General features: G+C 42.3%; 1 protein-coding gene across 3 annotated transcripts in view; it reads right to left on the reverse strand.

The window, feature by feature from the left end:
- OSMR (oncostatin M receptor) overlaps positions 1 to 15984 on the reverse strand; it is a 68758-nt gene that overhangs the window by 13498 nt on the left and 39276 nt on the right. For 2 of the 3 annotated variants that reach the window (XM_006156303.3, XM_006156305.3), the window contains 6 exons: positions 14160 to 14302; positions 13425 to 13578; positions 9016 to 9092; positions 6380 to 6593; positions 2734 to 2919; positions 1635 to 1739 (listed from right to left, as the gene is read on the reverse strand). In XM_006156303.3, coding sequence (XP_006156365.1) covers positions 1635 to 1739; positions 2734 to 2919; positions 6380 to 6593; positions 9016 to 9092; positions 13425 to 13578; positions 14160 to 14302 — 879 coding nt within the window. The remainder of the gene's footprint in view (positions 1 to 1634; positions 1740 to 2733; positions 2920 to 6379; positions 6594 to 9015; positions 9093 to 13424; positions 13579 to 14159; positions 14303 to 15984) is intronic. The other variant, XM_006156304.3, reaches the window with a different exon arrangement.

The following is a 15984-nucleotide window of genomic DNA, read 5'->3' on the forward strand; positions in this document are numbered from 1 at the left end:
AAACATGTATGCGAAGTCTTAAAAACGATAAAAGAAATGAAAAAAGCATTTAAGATTTCGAACTGTTTGACTCAAATATTCCTTCTCGAGGACTTTATTTTAAGAAGATTACTGGGGCCAGCAAGTGACATGGCGTTAAGGTACTAAATTCCCACATGGCTGACCACATAGTTCGAGTCCTAGACCTGGTGGCTTGAAAATGATGCTAGGCATGTAGGCATGCATGCCCAAAAATCCTGAGAGAAGACAAGAGGAGAAGGGATTATGGCATGGCCATCCCTGCTGTGAGAGTGGTTTTGCACTTTCCCTCTCTTTGTCTCTTTCTGGTGAACATACACAACCAAGGGCAAAAACCTAAAAACCAACAAACGAAAAATATTATTATGGATATAGGCAAAGATTTAGGTAAAATGATGGTTCAGATGGGGCAAAGAAAGAAATAGAGATTTAGCATTTGGGATTATAAAATACTTGGAGATAAATGTTATAGTTTATAGGTCAAAAAAACTACTCTAAATTGTTCAACAACAGGTGTTTGACATATGCTCATAATAGGGCACTTTACAGTAATGAAAACGATAGGGTTACAGAGTGAAGAGCCAAAAAAGCAGTTTACAAACTGCATAGAGTGAGATCTCAATTTTATTTAAAAGAGTATATAGGTACAGAAGAAGGAATACCTAGATGTACATAAAATATTAACTCTGGATATTTGCCTTTGGGTGGTAAAACTAGCAGTGAGTTTTTTGTCTTTCGTATGACACTTTATAAATTGCCTTTAATGAAAATGTCCTACATTTGTATGATTAAAAATATCTCTTTGGGACCAGCAGATGGTTAATGGCTATGTCACTGGACTCCCACGCAGTCGACGGCAGTTCTCATCTTGGACCCAGCGGCTTTTAATTCACACTGGGTGCGTGTGCGTGCGTGCCCAAGATCCCAAGAGGAAAATGGAGGAGAAGGGATTGTGGCATGACCATCCCCTCTGGAAGGTGATTTCGCGCTATCTGTCTCTCTGCCTCTCTGGCAAGCACATGTGCCCGATAGCAAAAATCTCTCTTAAAAAATAAAAAAATAAAATAATTGTTTAAAAGTGTTAAACCATAGTGGCCTGAGAAAGCCTCTGTACTTGCAAACCTGAGTTTTTACATACAAACCACAATCTAATTTAGGAGCTGGCGTATAACAAATAGCTGAGTCACTGTCAATCACAGCAGCCCTGCTTCCGTCAGTCACAGTGCACCAGCCCACCAAATAGGCAGACACCACGCTGTAACCAGTCCAGCTGTTTCTCTATCTCACTTCCATTTTCTATATAGAGCTTTCCTTTTCCTGTCTATAAACGTTATTCAACCACTTGGCAATCTGGACTTCCTCCGAACCCATTCTATTGGGTCGATGGAAAAGTCATGACACATTTCTGCATAGAAAAAAAATAGAAGCTGCGTGATTCCAATTGTTCCTTGCAGATTAAACCCTGGTAAATTTTATTTTGTCTAAAGTTTTTCTTCAACACCAGAATAAACAGGACTCTGAAACATAGGGAAGGTATTAAAATCTTCCTAAACTCAAAGCTAGGAGAGTGTTCTAAACAGGTCTGGGCATGGAACACATTAAAAGTTTAAACTCACCCAGCTCCTTGGAGTATCCTGTTTTTTTCTCTAATAAATAAGCAATTCTTTTTGTAGATATTCTATAGATTCTGAAGTTGTATCGGACGCCTGGCCTAAAAGCATCTAGAGGAGAAAAGTCAACAGCTGATCAGTAACACAGAATGGCATTCTCTAATTCTGAAAAGAAAAAGAATTTAAAAGTGGACTTCCCTTCCCCTTATAATTTCCTTCTCAGGATTTTTTATTTCATCTCCCCATGCGCCCTCCTCCTGTGAAGTCATGGAGTACTCTCTGCTACAAACACTGACTCTGTCGTTTGTCTCCAGCACGCCTGCAGCCATGCCGTTATCCACGTGCATAAAACCAGGCAAGAGTCAGACCAGGCACAGAAAACCATTTTAAATCCCCCATTGACTCCAAGCCCCCTTGTTATTTGCCTTCTCTCTTCCCCTCAAAGCTGAGGGTCTTGAAAGCTTTGCTTCTACTTCCTTTCTCCTCACACCTGCGCCTTGGTAATCTGCCTCCAGATCCCACCTCCCACTGAAACTGGCAGGGGCCCTAAGCACCCTCTGGATGCAATTTCATCTTTCCCTAAGCCCAGCAGATGGCGCAACCCACCGCTCCTGCTCAAGCCACAAACCTGTTCCTTTGACTTTGCTAAACTTGCCTTTTTCAAATCACAAATCTGAACTCCAATGTGGGAGGTGACTCCAGTTCTACACGTTTTACTGAAATAGAAGGGGCTGAGAATTGACTTCATCAGATCTGTGTCCTAAACCTCTCCAACCCATATGTGTATCTGCTTTTGGAAAAGGTCTCTGGACAACTGTTACCATGCCTTTCTACCATTCACGCGAGATCACTAATTTAGAGGAACAAGTTCATAAACCATGAAAATGGAGCCCTTCCTTTGGCCCAGATATTCTCTGAAAAGGTAAACTTAAAGGTCAAATCTTAGAACACAGCCTTGTAAGACTGAACTCCTAACACCCATGCTGGGCTTTTCATTTCAGAAGTCTTAGTTTAGTACAAAGCTTCTGCAAGGTAGTCCAGAAAACCTAGTCCAACTTGCTGTGATGTGGGTATAGAAAGACGGTAAGGTGGAAGGTTTTCTTACCTGAGCTAATGACAATGCTGGTGTTACCAGGACCTACATTCTCCCACTGGAAATCACAGAGCTGGTCCTGGGGACAGTCATACCATTCTACAACATAGCCCAGGACATCTCCAGAATGGGGTTTCCAAGACACAGGAAATCCATCCTCTGTGCCTTTAATTTTTTCTTCTTCAACCTCTTCTGTACCTAAACAAATAGAGCAAAGCTTCGGATTTAATGAATTGTCCAGTAAAGAAAGTAAATATACACGTGCAATGTCTCTAACATGTAACAGTCCACCACTTCGAAGGTTGCAAGGGCTTGGGTTGGGGAAAGCGTTCCGGCCTCTCCCAACAAACATTCACACTTGACTTGGAGATGCCGCCCCTCCTCTTCATCTTCCCAGACCCATCCAGACTCCAGCTCCAAGAACAGGAGTGGTGATCTATGGCCAGCTGGACAATTTCAGCCTCTGATGTTTGTTTTTATATGACCCTTCTGCTAAATACAGTTTTTAGATTTTTAGAGGGTAGCAAAAAACAAACCAATGGGGCCAGCTGGTGGTATGGTGATTAAGGCAGCTGGATCTCACATGGCCAACTGCGTGGTTTGAGTCCTAGACCAGGTGACAGGAAAACCATACTGGGTGCCTGTGCGTGCATGCTCAAAACCCCAAGAAAAGAATGGAGGAGAAGGGACTGTAACATGGCTCTTCCCCCAAGAGGGTGATTTTTCACTTTCCCTCTCTCTTCATCTCTCTCCAGTGAGCACACACATTTTCTAGCCCCTGCCCCTGCCCCTGCGGGGCACACAAGAATTAGAGAATATATAATAGACATTGAATGATCTATTAAAATATTTACTACCTGCCTCACTACCAAAAACACTGCTGACCCTTGATCATTGATGAACCATACCTGGTACACAATCTGCTTCCAACAATAATACCTGCTGAAGAAATGATGAAGGCAGTGTAAGTCCTCCACAGTCATGTAGGCGGCCCTCAAGCTCACTATTGCTTCTGAGATGTTGGGGGTAGGAATTACGAGTAAGAAAAGAAAAAAGAAATCAAATGTGCACTTGGTTGGATCGTGCAAGGATGTGCACACGGTTTACGACTGAGGCTGCCATCTCTACATTTCTTTCTGAGAGACTGTTGCTTTAGGGTGCGCGTACTCGCCAGAGAGACAGAAAGTGAGAAATCACCCCCCATGGGGGATGGCCCAGTTGCAATCCCTTTGCCTCCATTTTCTTCTCAGAGTTTTGGGCACATACGCACATGCACCCTGCATGAGTTTTTGTTGTAATAATTATTTTATTTAACTTTGTTTAAATTTGACTAGACAGGGACAGAGTGAGAGATAGAGAAAGGAAGTGAGAAGGCAAGTCACTAGATCTAGGACTCGAACCACAGTCAGCCATGTGGAAGTCCAGTGCCCTTAACCACCATGCCACCTGCTGGTCCTGTTGCTTTCTTTTTTTTGTACTTTCAATTTTGATTATTTTTTTAATTAACATGGAATAATGTACATATTTATGGGGTACAATGTGACATTTTGATACGTGTGTAGATTGCGTAAGAATCAAATCAGGGTATTTAAGCAAACTGTTTCTTTAAAATTGAAAATATTTTGAGGGATGGAGGTAAAGGGAAAGTAAGGAGTCTTTTTTTAGTTTCTCACACCCTAATATGAATTGTCTTAACCACACTGGTTTTTCTCATAGCACAAGAGAGACTATCTACACAACTGATTTAAGAATGTGGACTAGGGCCAGCAGGTGGGTGGTGTTAAGGCACTGGATTCTCACATGGTCGACTGCGATTTGTGTCCCAGACACAGTAGCTTGAAAAATCACACCCAGCCTGTGTGCACATGTGCCAAAATCCCAATAGGAGACTGGAGGAGAGGGGGTCGGGGTATGGCCATCCCACCAGGGGTTGATTTCTCACTTTCTGTCGCTCTCTGTGTCTCTCTGGTGAGCACACGTGCCCTATGGCATAACAAAAGGACTGTGGCCCATTAAGAAAGGCTGAATAGAGTCTTACCTGGGGAGATCTGTGTCTGAAGGCAGGGCATGGAGTCAGAGGACATGGTAGGACCCACAGAGAAGCCCCCAAAGTAGTGCTGAGCCGCACTCAGCAGTGTTACTTTGAACTAGCCCTCATGGAAGGCAGCCTTTCTTTTGTCTCCCAGCTCCTCCAGGCTGAATGAAATGCCCACTCTCCTTAATCTAGCCCTAATGAAGTCAGAATACAACCATTCACTTCCTTCTTTAACAGAGCTCTTCATAAAGCAAAGCTTATGAGTTTTTCCTCTATGGCCCCAATACTGGTTTCTTTTTCTTATCTGATTCACACTGAATAGTTCTTAAAACATAAAAACAAAACAAAACAACACAACACAACAGTGCCCTCTAATCTGTTCCACTTAATCGAAATTTAAGCCTACTTGGATAACGGCTAAGGATGACCTGCCATAACCTCACAGCAAGGTCTAAAAAACTTAATCGCAGGACCTGAAGGGTGATATTATTACAGGTTCATGACTGACCTTAGGACGCCAGCTGCCAACTGCATTAGGCCCTTGTCTGCATCAGGTGACTGTGGGGTTTACTATACCAATTTCTTTCCATGGGTCTCTCAAGAAGGAAACTACTATCAGTGCTGATTTTGCATGTAAAGAGCTCATTTCAGCTCTTTCACAGGCTGAGAGAGTAGCAAGTTACCAGCTTTATTCTACAAAGGTGTCAAGTTGGTGAAAGATGACACAACTTCACCTGAAGAGTTCTGGGAATGTTCATGGGCTTTTTTATTTTTATTTATTTTTATTTTTAAAATTTTTATTAAGTGTACCTCTTCCATGAATAAGAGAGATAGACAGAGATGAGGAGAGACAGAGAGACACAGAGAGAGACAGACAGCAACACTAAGAGGGTTTTGATGGCATGATCCACTCGCAGCCTCTGCCAGTCCCAGAGCACAGAGATGCTGTGCCCAGCATATTCAGGAAGGTCTCCAGACAGGAACCCAGGACCTTAACATGTGGGTCAAACCCACAGACCATCGTGTTTAACCACTGCACCACCATCCAGCCTCAGTCATAGACTCTTCATAGGGACAAAGACTGACAAAAATTTTTTTGGAAGAATTATTTAACTTTACTTATTTAGAGAGGGAAACACACACAGAGAAAGCAAGTTGCCAGGTCTGGGACTTGAACCATGGTCAGCCATGTGGGAGTCCAGAGCCCTTAACCACCACACCACCTGCTGGTCCCAGCAAAATGTTTTACAGCCTAAGAAGTACAACTCCTGTTTCACAAACCACAAAGCACTTAAGTACCAACTCAAATTCTCAGTGAGGACTGTTTGTTGGGGTTTCGTTTACTTGAATCAGTTCAGGGTCACTTCCCAAGTGTGCAGAAGTGTCTCTGGGACAGAACTGTCCTGAGTCAGGGCTGAAATGTCCCTTTTTCCACACTGAGGAGAACTGTTCCACTAAAACACACTGGACACCCCTGCCCCCAAAGAAAATGACTAACAGTGTTTGGCAACTGGACATTTTGTCTCTCTAGGCGATGGACTTTTTAATTTAACTGCCATTACTTAATGCTGTCCACATTCTCTTAGAGGAGAAAATATAAAAAATGAAACAAAACAAACTCACTGTTGCCAGAGATGACAATGACTGAAGCAGGAGAAGATCCCACACTGTTGTTGGCTGTGATGCGGATCTCATAAGAGCTCTGGTCCAGGGAGAGCTCAGTGCCATTGGCAGGAGCAGGGATGGTGTAGTGCTCTAACCTGGACGGCTGGTCCAGATTTTCTACAACTACATTGTAAAACAGGATTTTCCCATTGGCATGAAATTTTGACAGTGGCTGAAAAAAATATTGATAATTGTTTCAAAATGTACTCTACTTTGAATAGAGTTTATATATTTATCTTTTCATCTATTTTGTTCCTCAACTGCTTATACACATACACACACACACACACTCACACACAAAAAATAAAACGACTTAAAAAAATAACCCTCTAAACCAAGCTGGAAACCAATCATTGTTTTTCTAAAAGAGTTTCGCCCGAGGGTGTGTGCACTCTCCTGAAAGAGACAGAGAAAGAACGGGGCAGAGTGAAAAAGCATCCCTCCCATGGGTAAAGATCATGCCATGATCCTTCCTCCTGCACTTCTCCCTCAAGATTTTAGGCACATACTCATCCCTGGTGTGTTCCTCGAGCCGCCAGATCCAGGTCTAAAACCACACAGTTGGTTATGTGGGATCCAGCCACTTTAACCACCATGCCACTGGCTGGTCTAGAAATCAGGCATTCTAATTTAACAGAAACCAAGTGGAGAAGAGAACCACGTGGAGGTAAGATCCTCAAAAGCAGAATGTGTCCAGAGAAAAATGGCCAAGTCAGGCATCAAGAGGAAGGGATTAGGGATTTTCACACACACACACACACACACACACACACACACAGAGATAGGGATTTTCATATATATGTATATACATATATATGGAGTTAATTGTCCGAGGGTACACGTTCTTGCTAGAGAGACACACATACACAGAGTGACAGAAGATGAAAGCACCCCCCCCAGTGGGGTGTGGTCCCACCACTCCTCTCCTCTATTCTCCATCCTGTAGTGATTTTGAACACCCATGCACACGTGCTCAGCATGTTCCTCAAGCCAGTGGGGCCAGGGTTAGAACCACAGACAGCCACATGGGCTCTAACTCCCTCTACTAGGCTGTAGTGTTGGCCAAGAAGATATTCTCTTTAATCTGGAGGAATAAAAGACTTAGGGAGGAAAATGAGAGAGAAAAGAGAGAGAGAGAGAGAGACCAATGAGTATAAACATCACTCCTGAGACCTTAGCAGGAAACATCTGGATCCTGGCCTCATCCCTACCCCCTCTAGTTGTGTCATTCCCAGATAGCTGTGCTCTCCTCATTCCCACTGTCCTCTTCTGATGATCCTCTAAGGAGCAGAGATTTCCTGCCTGTATGATCCTGAGCCCACTCCCAGGGTCTGTTCCTCAGGTCCACCTTCCCTAGGATAGACTACGGCCTTGGTGTGTGCACCCTAGATCTGAGACCAGGCAGGGAGTAGCTGTCTCCCTGAGGTGTGAAAAGAACCAGAATATGCAGACTGGCACGTCTGCTCATATGTGCACAGAGGTCCTTAGGGAGTGTGCCAGAATAGAGATAGGAAGAAAAGTGGGATGGGCTGTGTCTGGGGCCCAATATCCCGGCATCACTGTGTTCTCATATAAAACAAGGAAGACTCAGAGTTCTGAATACAAACCTGGTCTTTCTGGCTTTCTTGAAGGTATATTAGGCAAAGAATAAAGTTTATTTTACATTATAGTCTCTTAGCTTGATGCATAATTTTTAAATATAAGTATTGGGTAGTCAGGAAAGTCATGATGCATTTTTGAATAGAAAAATACGTCACAGCTTTCCCGAGGACCTAACAGTATGAGAGGACTGTAAGGGAGGGTAGTGGAGGGTAGAGTGTAGGTGGGAAGGGCAAAGGGAAGAAACACTTAACAGACAAAGGAATGGAAAGTTCTCTGTTGAAAATGACGTATATGGTGATCCTTGATTTGATGGTTATGTACTACATGCATGCCTTGAAAAATCCTGTTGTACACCATAGAGCTATACAATGGTAGAATATAAATAAAATTTTAGGAATGGTGGGGGGATCAGCAGGTGGTATAGTGGTTAAGATGCTGGACTCCGACATGGTCAACTGCAGTTCACGTCCTGGACCCGGAGGCTTGAAACTCAAGCCAGGTACATGTGTGTGCGTGCCCAAAATCCCAAGAGGAGAAGGAGAAGGGATTGTGGCATGGCCATCCCCCCTGGGGATAGGAGGTAAGTCCTCACTTTCTGTTTCTCTGTGTCTCTCTGGTAGTGGATGCACTCTATAGCAAAAATCTCTCTTTCAAAAAAAAAATAGCTTGAGTGTTCAAATACTAATAATTTTGAATATGGTATGTAGCACTCCACTTTTACCCTTGTCCTGGGCCTGCAAAAGTTTCAGCTTGGTCTGAGTAGAAAATTAAGTGAGGAAGGTTCTATCAAAGCTGACCATAGTGGCTTGGGTTGTCAAGGAGGTCCAAATCCAAGCAATGGGACATGAATGCCAGTGGGTTCTTGCACTAGGTAAGAAGTTCTATTTGGTTCATGTTATGATCCCTCTCAGCTCAAAGTCTGCACTAACATCCACAGTTTCATAGTGAAAGACACAGGAGAGTAAATAAGACTTCAAAACTATACATCTTACCTTCCAGAATAAGATCACATTTTGACTTCCTGGCTTGGATTTCACATTTCTCCAGACATCAAGCGCCACTGAGGGAGCTGAAATGTATCAAAGAGCAGCACTTGGGTCACAATATGTATGTATAGAATAACATTCAACCTTTCTAAATGGTGAAGATTACCAGTCCTACTGTTCCGCTCCCTGTGACTGTCACCCACTGTCCACAGCCACACTGTTCCCTCCTCAGGAAAAACACATAGGTCAGCTACCTCTGAACAGAACAACAAACTGAAAGCCTCTATAAATCAAGCCTCAGAGCTTCTGGAAACCACCAAGGAATTTTGGAATCACTTGTCAGAGTAACTAGGAGGTGAGCTCATTAGACTGACCAATTTGGGACATTCTGACTTGTCAGAGTGACTAAGAGGTGAGCTCCTTAGACTGACCAATTTGGGACATTCTCCACAGCTGACCATTACCACTTCCTGGCTTTATTTGTGAAGGCCACAATCAGGCACACTAGCAGAAAGCCTCGAGGGGCAGGAGGGGGGCTCCCCTGCACTCCTGGGAGTGACAGCCTAGAGGAGCCTCCCTGCTCTCATCCTGAGCCCTGCTTACAGATGCTCCAGGCACCAGCTGCTCAGTTCCCTCTTATCAGGACTCTCTCCATGTGATTCTAGAGTAATGTGCTTCCTTGGCTCTTGTGACTTCGAAACTCTTAGCCTCTGGCTCAGAGCCTGGCACTTAGAAAAGCTCCCTAAACACTATTAGAATGAATAAAAAGCAAATGAAGAGGGAACCGAGAAAACAACTTGCTTAAATATTCCCATCTTTTGTGTCTGACCTTTGATTAGAAATCTGTGCAAACTGACGGACCAATTGATTGTGTTAGCATTTGAATTCGTGCTTGCTCAATCAACTTAACAAGAGGAGGGTCCATCTTTTAACATAAACCAACTCTGGTACCTTCATAAAAAACTGTTTGGGGCCTCAAATTTATGACAACAACTAATTTTTATAGAGGGACTACAGGTGCCAGGCTAATTCTAAGTGTTTTACATATATTAACTCATATAGGCCTTCTAACAATGCTGAGACAGGTATTATTATCTACCTCATTCTCTAGATAAAGAAACTAAGGCCTAAAGATTAAGTTAATTGCTCAAAAGTACCCAGCTGTGAGGATGGAGTCAAGATTGAACCCAAGATGATTAGGGTCTTGTTCATTACGTTATTTAATTGTATTTATTTCTTTTTCTTTATTTATGACAGCATGCGCACATGCGCACACACGCACACACACTCACACAAGAGTAAGAGAAAGAGAGAGACAAGCACCCTCCACAGTGTCTGGTCATGCCCCCATCCCCTGCCTCCATCTTCCAGCCTGCCAGATCCTGGAGGACAATGTCCAGTGAAACTACATAGACAGGACCACCCTCAAGATGCAAGAATTGTGAAGCTGGAGCATGTGGTGCCAGCCGGAAAGAACTGCAGGCATGAGATTCCAGCTGGAGAGAGTCGAGGTATGGACTGAACCCAGCAAAGACAGGGAAATAAGGTTTCTTGATGCTCTAACCCCTCAGTGCATCTAGAATGTAGCTAGCATATGGAATTTCAAGATTGAACGCCAGCCCTCTTGAGTTTCAGACTTTCTTAGGGTCGTGTGCCTATCTCACTACTGTATTTTGGGAACATGTCATTTGTGTTGGCTTCACACACTCAGTTGGAACGAGTTTGCCTTGAGTCTCAGATACAACTTTGGACCTTGGACTTTGGAGTTGGTGATGGAAAGAGTTGAGATTTTGGGGGGCTATTGGGATGATTATGTATGTGAAAAATCCATGCATTTTGGGAGCTAGGGGTGGAAAGTGTAGTTTAGATGGCCTTTAAAATTCAAGTTTTAGGACTTGGTTGGACTATAAAGGTATTAAGTGAAAACTTAGTCCTGTCCCAGGGTGGGGCATTTGAGTGTTGTAAGGTTATTGGGAGTGAGGACTATGATTAACTTCTGATGTGTTTATAAAGCAGACTAGGAGACCAGAACTGGCAGAAAATTATTGACAGCAGTTCTGCTCAATATCCTGCCCCCTATTATTTTAGGATGCCTTTGAACCTACCATATGGCCAGAAATATCAATAAGCCTCCACCCTCTTAAATTTACCCAGTTTCAGGTATTTCTGTAAGCAATGCAATAACAGACTAAGACATCACCAAAACCAAAGTGCATTATTTTATTTTATTATTGTATAACATAAAGGAAACTCTATCCTATTGGCATGCTGTTTTTGCATAAAATTTTAGTTATAATTTTGGAATAAATTTGCAAAAATTAGACTCCCCCCCCCAAAAAAAAAGACCTCAAAGAAAACCTCAATTATTAAGGCAAGATTTCCTTAGTAAAACACAACTGAGGAACATAGCATATTCCTATCAGGAAGAAGGATTTCTACAATGAGAATCCTTGAAGAATCTGACCCTCTGGAAAAATTACTGGAGTCTCAGTGGGAACACAGTGAGCAGGAACTCCCAGGGAATGAGAAGAGGCCTATTAAGCTTGACTAACTACTAAACCCACGTGTAGATTTTGATTAGTTCCCCTTGCCACTCCCAAATTAGAGTCAACACTTTAAGTTTCCCTCCTAGAATGAAACAGAAAGAGTTCTGCTTGCCTACACACACAAATAATCAGGTAGAATAAAATGCATATATGTAATGTTTCCTTTGCTAGTAAAAATAATTGACTTAATAAGATCTCAAGATTGTAATAATAACACCAAGAAGGAAAATACACAGAATCCAGATCTATTTAAGGGTATAGCTCTGGAGTCATCTCGGTCACTTATTGGCCAGTTAAATTACTTAACCTTTGTAGACCTCAATGCTCCCATCTATCACATGAGAATAAAAATTGTACCTACTGCATGTGGTGAAGATTAAAAGAGAAAAGTACAAGAAGCATGTAGAGCTATGTCTAGCCCACGGCAAATGTTAAATGCTATCACAATGACGATGATGTCTCTGACATTCATCAACTCTGAAAACTGGGGAAGTCTCTTCAATTTGTGGGTTCAGGTTGTCTCATCCATAAGATGGGCAACAGCGATACAGTAGTGTCCCCCTTATCCTTGGGGATATGACCCACAGACCCTAGTGGATGCCTGAAGCTGCACTTAACACTGGCCCTATATACAAACTATGATAAAGTTTAATTCAGAAATGAGGCACAGTAAGAGTTTAACAACAATAATTAATTAATAAGAGAACAATTATAACAATATACCGTAACACACGTTATGTGAAGGTGGTCTCTCTCTCTCTCAGAATACCTTCCTGAACTGTACTTACTCTTTTTCTTCTTGTGATGATGTGAAATGATGCGAGTGATAAAGTGCAGTGAGGGAATGGTGCAGACATCGTGACATGGTGTTAGGCTATTATTGATCTGATGATGATTGGTCGGAAGGAGAATCATCTGCTTCAGGTGATCCTGGACCTTGGACCCTAATGAGTCATGACTATTTTTTTTTTTTTTTTGGAGAGATTTTCACTGTAGGGCGCGTGCGCTCGCCAGACAGACAGACAGAGACATAGAGACAGAAAGCGAGAAATCACCCCCCAGGGGGGATGGTCACGCCGCAATCCCTTCTCCTCCATTCTCCTCTCGGGATCTTGGGCACGCACGCACACGCGCCCAGCGTGAGTTTTAAGCCACCGGGTCTGGGACACGAACCGCGGTCGACTATGTGGGAGTCCAGCGACATAGCCATTACGCTAACTGCTGGTTCCCATGAGTCATGACTATTTTCAGGACCATGGTCGACCACAGGTAAATGACACTGTGAGTAAGGGGAACTACTGTACTTTATTATCTTGAATTGCAGGAAGAGGAAGGCCAGATTCATCTCCTGAGGCCTACTTGAGCTCTGAGACTCAGTGATTTGGGAGAAAAATTCTGTGTATTGCACCAGTGAGGGCATACAGGAGAGTGCTCCCAGTGTGTTGTTCTTGGAAGCAATGGCTTTCTCATAATAATTAAAGTTCCAAATAGTACTACATTTCCAGACAAAGCACGAAGTTTAGCAAGAGTTCAATGCTTACCTTGGCAGTAACACATCTGTAGGTCCCTAGTCTATAGCCCCAGATCAATGTGAATCCAGCAACGGCAGTGGCTTAGAAACCATTTTGGAAAAATACAAGATAAGAGAGAAAATGTCTAGTAGAAATAACACTGATGTCAAATGTGTGAGGTTGATGGCTTCCCACTCCCTTCTCATTAGGCATTTAATCCAACTTTTGAAAATGGTGCCCTGTATCTGTTTTTTAATGCTTCCCTCCTAGTTTGTGTTATAAGCAAAAGCTCTCAGAGATGCCAGCCCATCTGCTAAGGTTTGGAGCCTTGGATTAAATGCCACAGAGCTGAACCTACCAGCTTCAAGTGTGATGAAGCTTTGACTAATCCATTCACTCCATTTCCAGATGTGCTTGTCATAAGCACAGCGGACTTGGGCTGTATACTTCGTGTTAGGCTCCAGTTCACTTAAGAGGAATTCACCATTCACCTTGACACTAACATTGTGCTGCTGCAAGAAAGAAAGAGTCAAAAGAACACAGAAGTACTGATAAACACATCTCATTGCAAAATCAAAGCAGGACACAGTACATTTGGGCTTGGAGTGAGATGAAGTTTTTCTATGGAAAAAAAAAAAAAAAAAAACTCTAAGGCCCCCTTTCTTACCCTAATAGTCTTCACTTAGTTTCATGACCCTTTTCAAACAGATGATCCCTATCATTTGAATTTGAATCTACAAAGAGATAAAGTTGAAAGTGATTTTTGATTGTTTTTGCTGGATTGCTCACTGGTGAGAGACACAGAGAGTGTGGAAAAGTGAGAAAGCAGCCCGCATAGGGAATGGTCACCCTGCAATCCCTTCTCCTCCATCTCTCCCTTATTGTAGGACTTCGGGCATAAATGCACACATGCCTGGGATGTTTTTCAAGCTGGGTTTGTGTCTCAAACCATAGGGTAGGCCACGCGGAATCAGCTACCTTAGTCGCCACGCTGCCACCAGCTGGCCCAAGTTTAATGTGATTTTATTCAGCAGTCTTTCCGTTCGGGACATAAAGGGATTTTTTTAAAGTAGAAATTAAGAAAAGTTCTTACTTGTATCATTCTTCCTTCACCATAGAGTTCCACATTACACAAAAGTGAGGAATAATTCCCAATGGAATGCACCTTCCAGGTCATCATGGCATTTGTGGCACTTACAGTTTCAAAACTGACACTGAAGGGAGTCATTGGTCGAACTGTCAAACAAATAAACAAACAAAATCAAGCACACATCCAAAAAGACTGGTAAAAAGGCAATTCATTTCTTTATTTCTTCAACAACTCTTTTGTGTTTATAACTGAGAAAATAGAAAAACCACATATAGAAAAGATAGAATAAACTAACTACAGCCTTTTTTTCACACTGACTATATTAGACACATTGAACAAAATACAAAAATAAGTTATCTGAGGTCTCTTAAGGTTAAACATAAACAGGCAGATTGCAGAGGGGATTAAAAATTTGGAGAAGATGACCTATGAGGAAGATTATAACAGAATACAGAGTTTAAACAAAACAACGTTAATTATGTCAAGGATACAATCCAAAATTATTTGACAAATAAAATAACAAGAACAATCCAGAAAAACTTCAGATTCCCAAGGCAAAAGACAATCAACAGATGCCAGCCTCGGGATGATTATTAGACAGTAACATGAAGATAGCTCCAAGAGGTAAAGGCAAACACGACTGAAATAAATAGAGAGAAAACACCTTTCAGAAAGAATAGAAACTGTTCTGAAAAAGAACTGAATGGAAATTTCAGCACCAAAACAATTGAATATCTGAAATTTTATTACAAAATGATGAGAAAGGGTTCAGTTCTGGAAAAAGATGAAGTAAGTACCTTCATCCTGTCTTTTCCACTAGATACAGGAGACATAATTCATGGAGTGCTATTTAAGAACTATGAAAAATAGAGCCGGCAGATTAGAGAACACCAACATCGGAAGTACCTATGAACTGGAAGTGAATTGGCTTCCCCAGCTTTTTTTCTTTTTTTTTTCAGTTCTCCCATCACTTGTCCTGGCTTGAAGGTACAGTAATGGAAGTAAGTGCCAGAATGGATAACCAAAGTTATAGATTTCTGACAGGAGAGTTCCAGGGAACTGAAAAGGACTAGGGAGATCATGGAGAAGAAGGTGCTTGGGAAAGTGACTTCATGAAGTTGTTCATGGACTTATGTGCTTACCTCCCAATCATGTATTCATGAATCTGACTTATTTATTATTTTTTTTTAGTTTGTTATAGAGTATGTGCACTTGCTGGAGAGAGACACAGAGACAGAGAGAGAGAGAGAGAGAGAGAGAGAAAGAAATCACCGCCCGCCAACCCCCTGAACACACCACAAACGCTTCTCTAATCTTTTGAGACCCTGGGCACGTGAACTCAGTGTGTTTCTCAAGCCTCTGGCTCTGGGATTCAAACTACACAGTCAGCCATGTGGAATTCAGATGCCCCAACCTTGTGCCACCTGCTAGCCCATGAATCTGATCTTAATCAGCACACTAGACTTTGAGAAAGGACTAACAGACCACTGCCTGGGTTCCACACTGGTTTCAAAAAAATAAAAAATAAAAAACACAGTTGGAATAGATCTATTGGACAAAGCACTGCAAAGTCTTTGAAAACTGAACTTATATTTGAACCACAGCCACAGAAAGCAGCAGGCTGAAACTCAAGCAAACCAGGTTAATTGTCAACTAGAAAAAAAAAAAACCAACAGTATACACCATAGGATCTAAATGCCCAGTCTCCCTACATACTATTCAGGTTATGTTCATAATTATATACAGGATAAAATTCTGTATTATTCAGCATACAAAGAACCAGGAAAATTTCAACACATAAGGGAAAAGACAGTTGGCAGATGCCGAC

This window comes from Tupaia chinensis, unplaced genomic scaffold (genome assembly GCF_000334495.1).
Source record: "Tupaia chinensis unplaced genomic scaffold, TupChi_1.0 Scaffold000489_1, whole genome shotgun sequence".
Lineage (NCBI taxonomy): Eukaryota > Metazoa > Chordata > Mammalia > Scandentia > Tupaiidae > Tupaia > Tupaia belangeri.